General features: G+C 35.6%; 1 protein-coding gene across 1 annotated transcript in view; it reads left to right on the top strand.

Moving 5' to 3' along the window:
* espn (espin) overlaps positions 1 to 13,808 on the top strand; it is an 81,900-nt gene that overhangs the window by 37,528 nt on the left and 30,564 nt on the right. Inside the window, exons 8-9 of the mRNA XM_016484368.1 lie at positions 3 to 92; positions 9,592 to 9,753. Of these exons, the coding sequence (XP_016339854.1) occupies positions 3 to 92; positions 9,592 to 9,753 (252 nt within the window). The remainder of the gene's footprint in view (positions 1 to 2; positions 93 to 9,591; positions 9,754 to 13,808) is intronic.

Below are 13,808 nucleotides of genomic sequence, written 5' to 3'. Positions count from 1 at the left end.
CACCCAAACCACCGGAGGAGGAGGAGTCTGCCGAGTACCTAAAGGTGAAGAGGAACCTTCGCCGAGTCGACAATGATGTAGTCAAAAACGAGGTATGCTATATATTTTCTTAAAAAAAACTAAAATCAGTCATAAAGTTGTAATATCCTGCATTTTCTTTCATCTTATAAAAATATAAGAGTTCAGTGTTCTATTCCGCTTACTAAAGTATAAAAATGTACTTTTAGAATCCCCTCCCCAGTTCCCAACGGCTCATTCCTGAAATCTGTGACTGCTGTAGAAATGAAATCAAAATTGTAGTTTGTGACTCAAGTTCATATCTGTTAACTCTGAGGGCATCTTTATGCAAGTGTACTTATAAAAAGATCAACAAATACATTTTAGACTCAAAAAGGCGTTTGGCACTTATAACTAAAGAACCGGGACTTTCCAATTTTGAATGTTATGATAGCTCTCTTTTTCTGTTTGTGGTCTCCTTCCCTTTTTTTAATGAACACACAGCTCTGCTATTGTTACATTCACAATACCTTGTACAGGCAGAAAACAAAAGTTCACAATAAAATATACAGTATTGGACAATTCTCATCCAATATTGACAAATTTAAAAATTATTAATGTTGTCTATAGACCTTATGTGTCAGAGAAACAAGTGTGCAGAATTTATTATTTTCGTCTTTGAACTTCGGTTTTTGTGGTAGATCTGTAAGATCACTGCTGAAGAGTAATTACCTGAAGTGGATCTACTTACTGTAGATTCAATGAAAGATATTATCCCTGATTCCAGTTTAAAATACGATGTTTTTGTTGTCCACACTTCTGAAATGCCAGAATTTGAAATCACCCCATTCATGATGTCACGTTTGTCCTCTACACTCCCCTTAACATGCGTATGTAAATCAAGGCAGTGTGCTTTTAATAACCCATGTCTGTCAATCAATCACTAAAGCAAGATGTGGAATAAGAAAGTCTGACGTTGTTCTGTCCCTGGATGTAGACAGACTGAGCCTCCAAAAACTGTGCATACCCTTCGAAAAGATTAATCTATTAGAAATGCATGGCTGAAGTTTATCTTTTTTTTTAATTATTATTATTATTATTATATTTTTTATTTTTTTGCCTGAGTGATTTAACAAAAATGTTTTTGTTTGTATCATTTTGCAACACACTCTTTTCTTAATTGTACTTAACATGATATCATATAGTTTATCATATAGCTGTAAGTTTTATAATGTAGCAGTATTAGGTATATATGTTATAGTAATAATATTATATTTATACAGATTATAGACAGTTGTGGTTGCATTGGTTCATTTTCTTTTGTGTGGTTTAAACATACACCACTATTACATCGCTGGCCATCTCTTGCTGTGGAGGAGAGCGCAGATACGGTGCAATGAACTTCATTCACAGCATTGGTGCTTACTTGTGTTTGTGAGAGAGATGATGGAAAGAATGGAAAATGATCATTTTTACAAATATTTGAACTTTTTGATGCAAAAAGCCTTTATAAACTAACCTCTAGAAACATATATAAAGATCTGAACATGACCCCTTTAAAAAGATCATAGTTTATTTTGTTTAGTGCTGAGTTCTGAGCACCATAAATGCAGTGCACGGGGCCTCTAGTGAGTCATCATCTGATGTGTTGCTGTTGACCAAACAGATACGAAGCCATGACGACTAAAGACCTGAAACACAATGTTTATTCACAGAATATAAAGGAATCATATTGTACTAATGGACAGTATAGAATAAAAGCCTAAAAGCCTTTACAGGAAATGCTGTACAATAGTGAACAAGAGTGCATCAATCTATAATCCAGGATTCGTGCATCGTATTGTCTCTCATGCATGTCAGGCTCACGATCAGAACAGAACTGCAAATGACTTCTTCTACCACAACACAAAGACAGTCCAGCTGAAACGGAGATTGATTTAAAATGCTCATAGGCAACTCTGCATGGCACGCAAAATAGCACTACTCATGTGAAGTGCACAAGAGACATAACTCACAGAACTGATTGAGGTAGAGTACTTGCTTTGTCTTAAATATACTGCCCTGTGTGAGTATCTGCATGTATACGGTAGACTGTGCTCACGTAGGGCGTGCTTGATTGATTTTATCATTGCAACATGTAAGATATATTATCATCCAGCTCTGATCTGCTAAATTAGACTATAAGGTATGAAGATATTATAAAAATTAGCATCATTTTCTATAAAGCTGCTTTGAAACGACTTGTATCATGAAATGTATATTTTATAATCTAGTTTTGACTTATCCTTCATCGTTAATTATTTATTTATTTTTGGTAACACTTTAGAGACCAATTAGCATGCATATTACTAGCATATTGGCTGTTTATTAGTACTTATAAAGCACATATTAATGCTTTATTCTTCATCCCTAATCCTACCCCATGCATAAACTTAACAACTAATTTACTAACTATTAATATGCAGCAAATTAGGAGTTTATTAAGGAAAAAGTGAGAACTGGTCCCCAAACTAAAGTGTAACCTTATTTTATTTATTTTTTATTTTTTAGCTTTCACAATGCATTCTGTAAAATACATCGCAATACAGAAGAAGTAAACTGGTTTGTGAATGCCATTTCAAGTTGTCTTTAAAATGACTAGGTATTAAAATCTTTAGTTAGATTTCAGAATATTTTGGGAAATTTCAACCACCATTGTGATGTTAATGACTGAACGTCTTAAAAAGTTCAAATAAGTGCATTCAGGCAATATGATATGATGATTATACAGCTCACTTCATTACAAAGACCAGCTTGCATCCCTGTGTAACTAAATAATCCATAGAGCTTTAGTCATTCTGTGTATAGGCCTATAATAGCAAAACATTCCCTGTGGATTTAACACTGAAACGTCTAATTAACACACACTTACCGTCAGCTCATCCTTTTTTAATTGGCATGGAATACATATGTAGGTGTAAAATAACACCTCGGTTAGCTTTGACAGTAAAGCAGCACAATATGGTCTAATTAATCGTACATGAACTTAATCACAGCGGTTTCTCATAAATAACACACAGTGGTGCACAGTGGCCATTAGAAAGAATCAGACTAGCAATGTATCTTCTGTTGTCTGGCCAACAAACCTCAATCTGTGCGTTAAAAAACAGCCCTGTGCTCGCTAATCAAAGCCCAGAGCAGGTGCACACACACGGAATGGATTCACACACTCATATAGACAAAAACACAATGCTACTTTTGTGTTCTCGTTAATGAGGGCTTCCATTAGCATTACCTCCCAAAAGCTCTAATGATGTGCTGCATGATGGACTTGACATTAATTGAACTAATTAAACTGTCAGAAGCTGCCAGCACATCCCAACACACACATTTTCTGATCATTACAGGGAGTTCAGCTGTGTTGCAGTACTATTGTTGGAGTATGAAGAGCAGATAATGCACTTTTCGTCTTCTATGTTTGCATGTTAAGTATTTGAAGTAGTAGCTCAGATCTTCCCATCAAAACTTGTTTGGATGGTTGCTGGACTAACTGATGAGAAACACAGCAGAATTTAACACTTCACTTAGTATGCAATTAATATAAGTATTCAGAGGCCCCCAAAAGTATCTTGACGCGTCTGAATGTAATTTTGATTCATTTTCATTGGCTTGCTTCACCACACATTTTATGATGAATTCAGCTCTCCAATTTGAAGCACTTAAGCAGTGCAGGTAAAGTTTTGTCATTCATTATTACTTTATTCAAGGCGTAATGAAACCTTCAGCTAGACCCTGTCCATGACCTCTGACCCCCAAAATGACCCACTGTCTTCTCTCAGACAGTATCTCTTCCACTAAGACGCAGAACAATGTTGAGTCTGGCCCCATAAGTTTAGCATAACCTAAGGATGTGGCAGCCTTCATAACTTCAGAAAATCCCCCACTTTTTAGCAGATGATCATTATCATAATGGCACAGATGCAAATACAAATATATCCCTCAGATCTCAATACCTGTAGAAAAAAGGTGGCGTTTACAGTCATGCACTACTGTGCACCAGTCTATGGACAATACACTGGAATAAATGTTAAAATATTAATATTTATGAACATATAGACTCTAAACATAATTTACAACCTGTATTTCTGCTAAACCCTTTGAAATGCCTTGAACCTCCATTTTAATGCAATGTTAAATAGATATTGTTGAAAGGTTAAAAACATCAAGGCAACATAATGCAGATTTTTCTGAAAGATCTTTCAACTACTGTCTTCATAATTGTAAGTAACACTACTTTGTTTTGCCAGTTTGAATTTGTCCATTCACTAAATGCAAAATACTTGATTCGGCCTATAATTCATCATGGCAAGTACAAATTTATACATATAGTCTACATGTGTCTTTCTGTTACTCAAAAGTCCTGTAAACTGAAAAATATATAGTAGCTTTTATTTATTTTTTTTACAGTGTATAAGTGCATTATATAGTGATATTATATGACCTATACTGACTTAATCCAGTCCATAATGAACTTTAATGAGCTGAAATACATACAACTTCTAATGAAAATAAATACTTCAATAAGTCATGAAGAAAACTACTAGAATCTGTCGTCTCAAACCATATGCAGTCTGCTTTTCCTTTTATGGTCAAAGACTTTAGGCTGCAGAGCAGCTGTGATGCTGTTGGGAGGGGCTGAACGTGAGGAGGGATTTAGAGCTGTCAATCAAACACTAGTTTAACAGATTATATGTGCTTTCTTTTCAGGTGGTGCAAGCACATCACAGTTTGAATTTTTTTTTCTTCTTTTTAATAAATTTAGAGATTTCTTTATCTCATTTGAGACCACAATAGGATTAAATGCAGAGCAAAGAGAGTGTTTAGCATCTTTAGTCTTATAAGAGATCTCAACAATGTCACACAATTTTCCAAGATGCCAAATATTTCACTTTGAACATTTTTCTCATCAGATGATCTGTGCTGTCATCAACATAGATACAAAAAAATATAATGAAATACAAAGATCTGTTATGCTCATGTTACATGAAGAGGCGTAAAACTCATATATGCAGAGAGAAATATAATATAGGCTGTTTATTCTCCCTCAAATATTGACTGTATCATTATTTAGAGGGCAGAACATTGGAAGAAACACTGTGCTCAAGGAAAAACATCCTCTTCCTTGAGTACCATGATAACATAAGTATGCATAGCAGCCGCATACTGGCACATTTCTGGGTTGTGTTTAGTCTAGTTCAGCTCACTTAAGGTTAGTTTGTTTCTAGAGCTCTAATGTATTTGAATACCACACCATATACTAACTCAGGCCCATATTAGGCTATGATTCGCTCCACATACACTGGAATGCTATACAAGTCCACCTGGATTCTCTCTTGGGTTTAAATGTAATGTTCTTCATTTGACATAACTCTGATACACTTTAACAGCAGAGTCACATTGCGTTTCATTTTGAATCCACACGGCTCTGCTGCAGTCTTATCACCCACTGCCGCTTGCTATTTCCATAAATCAGCTACCTTTGAACGCGTTTATTTGTAATCAGATTCTCTTTGGTGGCCGGTGTGCATAATGCAATCCTTCGACCGGTGAGAAAGCCGAGCCGGAGCGGCCATGCTTGGCCACTGTGTCACAATGCTTTGCATAAGAGACCACGAGCGCTGTGACCTGTGGTTGGATAACAGGTGAGCAGTGAAGTCATCGCTCTGGGATGTGATTGTTTGGTGGGAGGCTGAGGGGCGGGGAAAGGCAAAGCGAGCGTCAGGTAGAATGAGGCACAGCAGAATGGAGATCTAGTGACACCTGAGCATCTATCAGCTCTCGGTTTAAAGCTTTGCGTAGGGTGACAGCACTGTGGGAAGAAATAAGGGCAGTCGGAAAGGGTAAGACTGCAATTCAGTGTTATTTTGTGATGAAGTAGTAATGGCGGTAGGAGTTAAAACTGTGCTGGTTTGGTTGACTTGGGATACTTCAGCTTTGTGTGTAATTATATAATTGTCTATGCAACGGCTGTGTGTTTATTATTTGTGTTGAGTTACATAAGATCAGTAGCCTCGGGTTGCTTGTCTACTGTGATAACCTAGAAAACCTTTCAAATGCATTGCATGCAGAATCAGATAAACATTCAAATGCATGAACAGCACTGCATTCATGTTCTTCACTCAAGTGAGCTTCAGCTAACGTTACTGAACATGCTTTAGATCTTTAGATGAGTCGCTGCACGATGTAGAAGCCTGAAGAATACGTATTGGTGACTGGTGATGAAAAATTCAGCAGGTTTGAAATAGGCTCAGGTCCATCCACATTGTATAGAGGTCAGCTAGCCTTACAAGCAGCGATTTCCCTGAGGTATGATAATCAAACCATCTGCACTGGGCTGACTCGAGTTACACTGGGAGTAACTCTGCAGGGAGGACAGTGCTTTAGACAACAATGCAAATTGGATGCTGGAAGGACATGAATGGATAATACCATCCTCAGGGCCGGCGTGAGAAATAAAAAGCCACAGATGACAGAATTCAAATTCTTTGTCATGGTTGTTTTTTTTATTGGGTGTATTTGCTTTCAGATAGAGATCAATATCAATATAGAAATCAATATTGCTTTTGTTTGACCAAAATGGATTGTTTTGTTATTTATTATTATACGAAAGGTACCTTCATTTTTTTTTTTTTAAATGACATTATCACATTAAACAGCTTATTAACAGCTCACATTCGTTGCTTTGCTTCACTATCCTGCGACTTTATTTGTTTTAGAATTGCATTGCATAAGGTTGATTACTATGCAAATTCAAGGACTTTGCATTAGGAAAATCTTAAGAACAGGAAAACCAAGCATTACCTTTTTTGTGTTGGAAATTTCTAGAAACTCTCGAAACCGCATCCGTGATTGCTGTAATGACGTTTCCGTACTCCTAAAGGCAGGTGGATAAAACTGGTTTTAGATCAGTGATGAAGATTCGATATCATACACAAGTGAGTGACGGCTGCAGAAAGTGAAACCATTCGGTGCATTGACACTGAAACAGCATTCAAGGGGTCCGCCGGTCTCTCTTGTAGCCTGCTGTGTTATTTGCCTCTGTGAAGCTTAGAAATCTATGTTAAGTTCAGCTTTTGTGCCATGAAAAGTCTTTTTGTTTTCAGGCAAATCAGCTGGAGTCACGTTAGGTTTTGCCACATGAACACAATAGGAATTATTAAGAGTTTATGTGGCTTAATGTGTCAGGATTGCCTGAAGCAATATGGGATGAAAATTCAGATTTCCTCTTGTACTAGAATTGTGTTTAAAAAATAGCAGTGGTTTGTTCCATTTTCAAACAGTGAAGGAGAATTTTGTCTGACAAATTATATTACAAATTTCACACTGACATTTCTAATGCCCGTCTCATAAAAAGTCAATATAACCTCTTTTTTATGGCGTGTGTGTGTGGGCAGGAGTACAGTATTCAAATATGTGACATTTCAGTGACAGTAGTTTCCTCAGTGTGACATGCTATAATTCATCTAGAACTATGTTAAACATTTCCTGTATTATAACAATTCATAGTTTTTTGTTTTATTTTTATAAGCACATATTTGAGAGACTACATAATGTATTTGCTACAAATTGATGGTGTACAATAGTCATTAGATGTCTAAAATATACACTCCCTGACATATATAAGAATTTAAAGCTAAAATTGTGATGTTGGTAAAACAGTTCATAGACATTATTTGTCACCTACCCATGTTCTAGTATATTTTCATGTATTTAATATATTCAATAAAATGTTTAATATATTTCTGTTTTTCTACGCTAATAAAATACTGAAAAAGAACCATAGTTTTTTATTTACCTATTCCACCATGCCCACTGTAAAATAATAATAATAATAATAAATTAAATTATTAAAACAGTTTACCTAGTTCCCATCATGCTTTGCTTTAGACTGTATAAGGAGTAGGGTTGCAAAGGGGTGGAAAATTTCCGGTAAATTTTCAGAAACTTCCAAAAATCCCTGGAATATTCCAAAAAATCCTTGAAAGTTTCCAAAATTTCTGGAATGTTTACGAAATTTGCTGGAAATTGTCCACCTTTTTGCAACCCTAATAAGGAGAGTAAATGTTAAAATGGAGTGTTATGAAATGTGTTTTTACACAATAATTATATAAATAAAAATGTGTGAGTGTAAGTGATAATTTTTGTCAGGATTTAAAGTTGCTTCTGCTGTGTTAAAGTTTTGAAGGTTATCATTGCACTGAAGATTAGAGTCTGTGGTTAGGTCAAAGATGGGCCAAAAACATGACTTTATTTATGCTGCATGCTGCTTTAAAACACAATAACTGTACACATACCAATGTAGTGATAATCTTTTTGCTAGTTATATTAAAGGGATTTTTTCACCCAAAAATGAAAATTAGCCCATTATTTACTCACCCTCAAGTGATCCTAGGCGTATTTGACTTCCTTCTTTCAGATGAATCCAATCGGAGTTATATTAAAAATGGTCTTTGATCTTTCAAGCTGTTTAATGGCACTCAGCGGGTGTTGCAGTTCATCAGTCCAAAAGAAGTGAAATAAAGTGCATCCATCCATAATACAAAGTGTCTCACATGGCTCCGGGGGGTGAACAAAGGCGTCCTGTAGCGAATCGATGCGTTTTTGTAAAAAAAATATCCATATTCAAAACGTAATAATCTCTTTAATGTCAACAGTTGTACACGGAAGCAGTTCCGGGCTGATGACGTATGAGGTCAGCGTTGCGTATGCGCCGGTGAGCCTCGTGAAAACCAACGTTTGTTTACAGGATCAAAGGAAGCAAAGTTTCCTTACTTTAGCAAAGGAAAACCAGTCTCCTCTTGGCTTATATCGAAATTCTCTGACATTCTTCTTTACAAATCTTCGTTTTGTACTTGTAATTCGTGACCGTTGCGCAACGCCAATGTCCTACGTCATCCGCCCAGAGCTGCTTCCGTGTACAGCTGTGAGCACAAGCTAGATTAAATTGATTATTACACTTTAAATATGGTTATATATTTATATATGGTTATATATATATATATATATATATATATACACTGGATGCCAACCACCATTAAACATTAAGAAGAAGAAGAAGAAATATGGTTACTTTTCTTACAAATACGCATCGATTCGCTACAGGAGGCCTTTGTTCACCCCCGGAGCCGTGTGAGGCACTTTTTATTATGGATGTGCTTTATTTCACTTCTTTTGGACTGATGAACTGCAACACCCACTGCAAGTTAATTTGATGTCTCTAATTTTAATGATGTTTTTGCTTAGTTCAGTTCAATTTCAGTTCAAATTTTAGTTACACAAAGTATGTGAGTACAGTTCATAGCGTAAATTAATTAAAAAAAAAAAACTACTGTTAGTGGACTCCTGAAATAAATTCACAGCACTCATAAATATTGTTTTTTAAGCTTAAATGTTTTAAGGCAATTTCTCGTTGGGTTTTACAGCTAATACCACTGATGAGGGCTGCAGATGAGATGAAGTGGTTGATCAATAAAAGTTTTTAAATGGCTGATTGGTAAACTCAAGCATGTTTATGTTGTTTCTATTACTATAAACATGTGCTGCTCATTTCTCCAGCAGCTGAATCCTGGCGAGGGCCACGAAAGGCTTCGAAGAGTCGACTCTAATCGAAAGTCCCGTAGCTTCAGCAAGCAGCCCAGCACTGGGGATTACTACAAAACCCTGGGTAGCGATACCGCAGACCAGCACCCCAACAGAGCCATGGCACCCAACGAGGAGGTAAACCTCAGATTCTGTTTCATGGTCATGTACGGTAATATTTTTAATCTTTCTTAAAGAAGTCTCTTCTGCTCACCAAGCCTGCATTTATTTGATCCAAAGTACAGCAAAAACAGTACAATTTTGAAATATTTGTACTATTTAAAATAACTGTTATATAGGGATAGTTCAGCCAATAAAGAAAGTTTAATTTATTCAGCCTCGAAATGTTCCAAACTTGCATGCGTGTCTTTCTTCTGTGGAACATAAAAGAAAATTTGAAGAATGTGGGTAACCAAACAGTTAATGGTCCCAATTTACTTCCACAGTATTTTTTTTTTTCATAATATGGGAGTCAGTGGGTACCATCAATAGTATGGTTGCCAAACAGAAAGCAGTTGTTTCCGGGACAGCCAGCTCTCTTCAGTCTGAATCAAGCTAGCTTCACTCCCTCACCTGCCACATTACAACACAAATCCATGCAAGGTGTGGCAGCCCTGTTAGCACTGCAGTTCAGCATTTATTGGGCTGCTGGGTAAACAATGCTCAGTCTTTTCTTTGTTGTGTTATGTAAGTCTGACGGCTGGGACCTAGCAGTATTGTGTTTGAACTGTCCATTTACTAGCACAGAGTTCTCTTATAATAACTGCAGTTTGACTCATAGGACAGAATACTTTGGGAAAGAATATATTTTTAACATAGCATTTTTTTTTTCTTCTAGACGACAATGATTGATTGGATAACAAATTTGGTTTTCCTTTTTTTTATAAGAGTGGTTCACACAAAAATGAAAATTGTGGGTCACACTTTATTTTAAGGTCCCGATTCTCGCCATTAACAAACCATTAACTACGACTTTTGCCTCAAACTCCTAATTTGCTGCTATTTGCTGGTATTGGGTAGGATTAGGGATGTAGAATATGGTCATGCAGAATATGTGCTTTATAAGTACTAATAAACAGTCAATATGTTAATAATAAACTAGTCAATAGTGAGAACTGGTCCCTGTACTTATCATCAAAGAATCCTGAAAAAAATGTACTCAACTGTTTTAAATATTGATAATAATAATAATAATAATTAATAAAAGGTTTATTGAGCAGCAAATCAGCATATTAGAATGATTTTGAAGGATGTGACACTGAAGACTGGAGTCATGATGCTGAAAATACAGCTTTGATCACAGGAATAAATTACATTTTAAATATTAAAATTTAAATAGTTATTTGAATAGTAAAAATATGTCAAAATGTTACTGTATTGCTGTACTTTGGATCAAATAAATGCAGAATTGGTGAGCAGAAGAGAATTATTAAAAAAAAAACATAAAAAATCTTACTGTTCAAAAACTTTTGACTGGTAGTGTATCTCCAATTCCAGTGCAAAGTATGAATCCATACAGTTATCAGTATGCTGGTGCATCTTAAGTATGGATTCTGGAAAACCATTAACTACGACTTTTGCCTCAAACTCCTAATTTGCTGCTATTTGCTGGTATTGGGTAGGATTAGGGATGTAGAATATGGTCATGCAGAATATGTGCTTTATAAGTACTAATAAACAGTCAATATGTTAATAATAAACTAGTCAATAGTGAGAACTGGTCCCTGTACTTAAGTGTTACCAAATTCTGTCATACTGTACTCAACCCCATTATATCAAACCTTTATGACTTTCTTTCTTCCATGGAACACAAAAGGAGTTATCTAGAAAAATGTCCAAGCTGCTGTTTTCCCTTTAAAAGTGAATGGTGACCAAATACATTCCTGGTCCCTGTATATTTATATTATTTGGAAAATAGCAGCTAGGACATTCTACTAAACCTCTGTGTTCCATGCAAGAAAGAAAGTCATACTCAAGTTTCTCAAAAACATCATAAGCCTATACTGTAAGAAGACGATAGAGACCACTGGTGCCAAAAGTTTCTACAATCTACTTAAGTTGCAAATAAAAGAGTGGGAGTATGTATTACAAGAAAAGACTATTTCAGGCTTTTTACTTTAAAAAAATTACATTTCATTCACTGTTACTTGTCATTTCTTTGTAATTATTTGTGAAATAAACTAGCAATTTCAGAGTAAAAATTGTTTCAAAGTAAATCCTTTACCATTTTATTTTTAGTGTAACAACATGAGGCTAAATGATGACAAAAATGTCTTGTTTCTGTCTATTTGAAGATTTACTTTGACACAAAGTTGTTTTGCAAACAAAAAAAAGGTAAAAAACGCTATCTAAATAATGGTGACTTGACTTGACTTGACTTGAAGTAATCCTAAGGAATTTAAGGAGAAACATCTGAGACACTTAACTTAGAAATCCATTATCCGATCTGTGCTAATTTGTATGTCAACAACTGTCTCATTTGCATCCTATTTTTTTATGAGAAATCTTTGCAACACATTTGAGACAAATTTGTTACTTGAATAAAGAAGAGCTCCATTAATTCTCCAGAGCCATAACATTTACCTCTGTGATGAACACGCACAATGTGATCTAGAATACATATCAGCATTTCATATGGCCCCTTTCTGCTATCAGATCTAATCTTCATTGAGCCAATTAGATGCCCGGTGGGGCGTCTGGCCACTTGATTGAACCAGATGGCGCTGCACATGTCCCTCTGGGTAATGACCCATTAACACGGACATGCGTGTGACATGAAACGCACCATATGCTGGAGACAGTGATGATGAGGAGGGGATAAGGGGCACGTGTGGGGCACGCGTCCAGGAGGCGGGGGTGCATGGGGTGAAAGGTCAGGGGTTGTTTACACTGCGTCAGTTGTAGGGGTGGTCTCTGGAGATGCTGAGTGTGAAGGATTGTGGCTCTTAGCTTAGCAGATGTCCTTTAATTCCAGCAAACCACTCAATTAGATCTATTTATGTATTCATTACCAGCTGCAATGCATATGGTGGGGCGCAGTGGGAGGCATGTTGGTCAGATTAAGTGTTTTGGGGAAGTGTATTTGTAATGTTATTCTGCCTATGACCATTTTAGTGTCCAAAATGTGATTTTTAAATTGACCTTTATGGCTGTAAAGCCTGACATATGAATAATTATCAGAAAGAAATCTATTAAATTTTTTGAAATGGAACAGTTTATTGAGCTTTTAGACTAACTAGATATAAAAAAATAAATCACATTTGCATATTCAGAGGACTAAAATGAGCAAAAATATGCAATTTGGAGCAGTTGCTGATATTAATATGACTAAAAAGTTAAGATGAAATTCTGATAACTTGTAAATCAATGAGATCTTTATAACAGACTATTTATAATAAAATGCTTAGAAATGTCATTGTCACTCTGTATCTCCCAGTAAGATATTTAAATGTTTAGTTTTATGATAAAAGCTCTGTAGATTTTATTGTGGGCAGCAAAACACATGCAATATGATTGAGAGATGAACAAATAAACATCCCTCAAAAACCTGATGTATTATGTTTGATAATCATGATTATTCTAAAAAAATCAATCAACCAATCAATCTGTGGTCAAAAAGCGTGCAGAAGATTGCGTACAACAGGCTTTTCAGCAAAGTCTTAATTATGTTGATAATTTCGAGGCCTTTCAATTTTGGCTTTATAAAAAATATATATATATATTTAAATATATATAGTGATTGTTTTTTATGCCGCTCGTGCCATCAAAATGCAAAAAGTAATGCTTTTTATTTAACAAGTTTCTCAAACATTTTGCCCAATCAACCATTGATTGGACAAACAAATATTCCTTCCACAAAACCAGTGTATGTCAGTGTTTACACTTTTCAGAAGATCTTACAGTGATCTGTCTATCTATCTATCTATCTATCTATCTATATATATATATATATATATATATATATGACTTTTTTTTTTATTTTTTTTTTTAAGCTAAATAATATATATCTGTGCATCCATATATAATGCAAGTGAATGGGCACCAGAATGTTGGTGCTTCAAAAAGCACACACAGACATCAGGACAACCGCAGGGGATGCTTCCGGACATACTTCATATGCACATTCAAGAGAGGATCTAGTGTGTGTTTGATGTAAATGTATCACTCTTAAAAATGCTGGGTTGTTTCAACCC

This window comes from Sinocyclocheilus anshuiensis, unplaced genomic scaffold, assembly GCF_001515605.1.
Source record: "Sinocyclocheilus anshuiensis isolate Anshui unplaced genomic scaffold, SAMN03320099.WGS_v1.1 scaffold1203, whole genome shotgun sequence".
Classification (NCBI taxonomy): domain Eukaryota; kingdom Metazoa; phylum Chordata; class Actinopteri; order Cypriniformes; family Cyprinidae; genus Sinocyclocheilus; species Sinocyclocheilus anshuiensis.
Note: the sequence above shows the minus strand (reverse complement) of the source record. Positions and strands in the feature narration are given on the sequence as shown.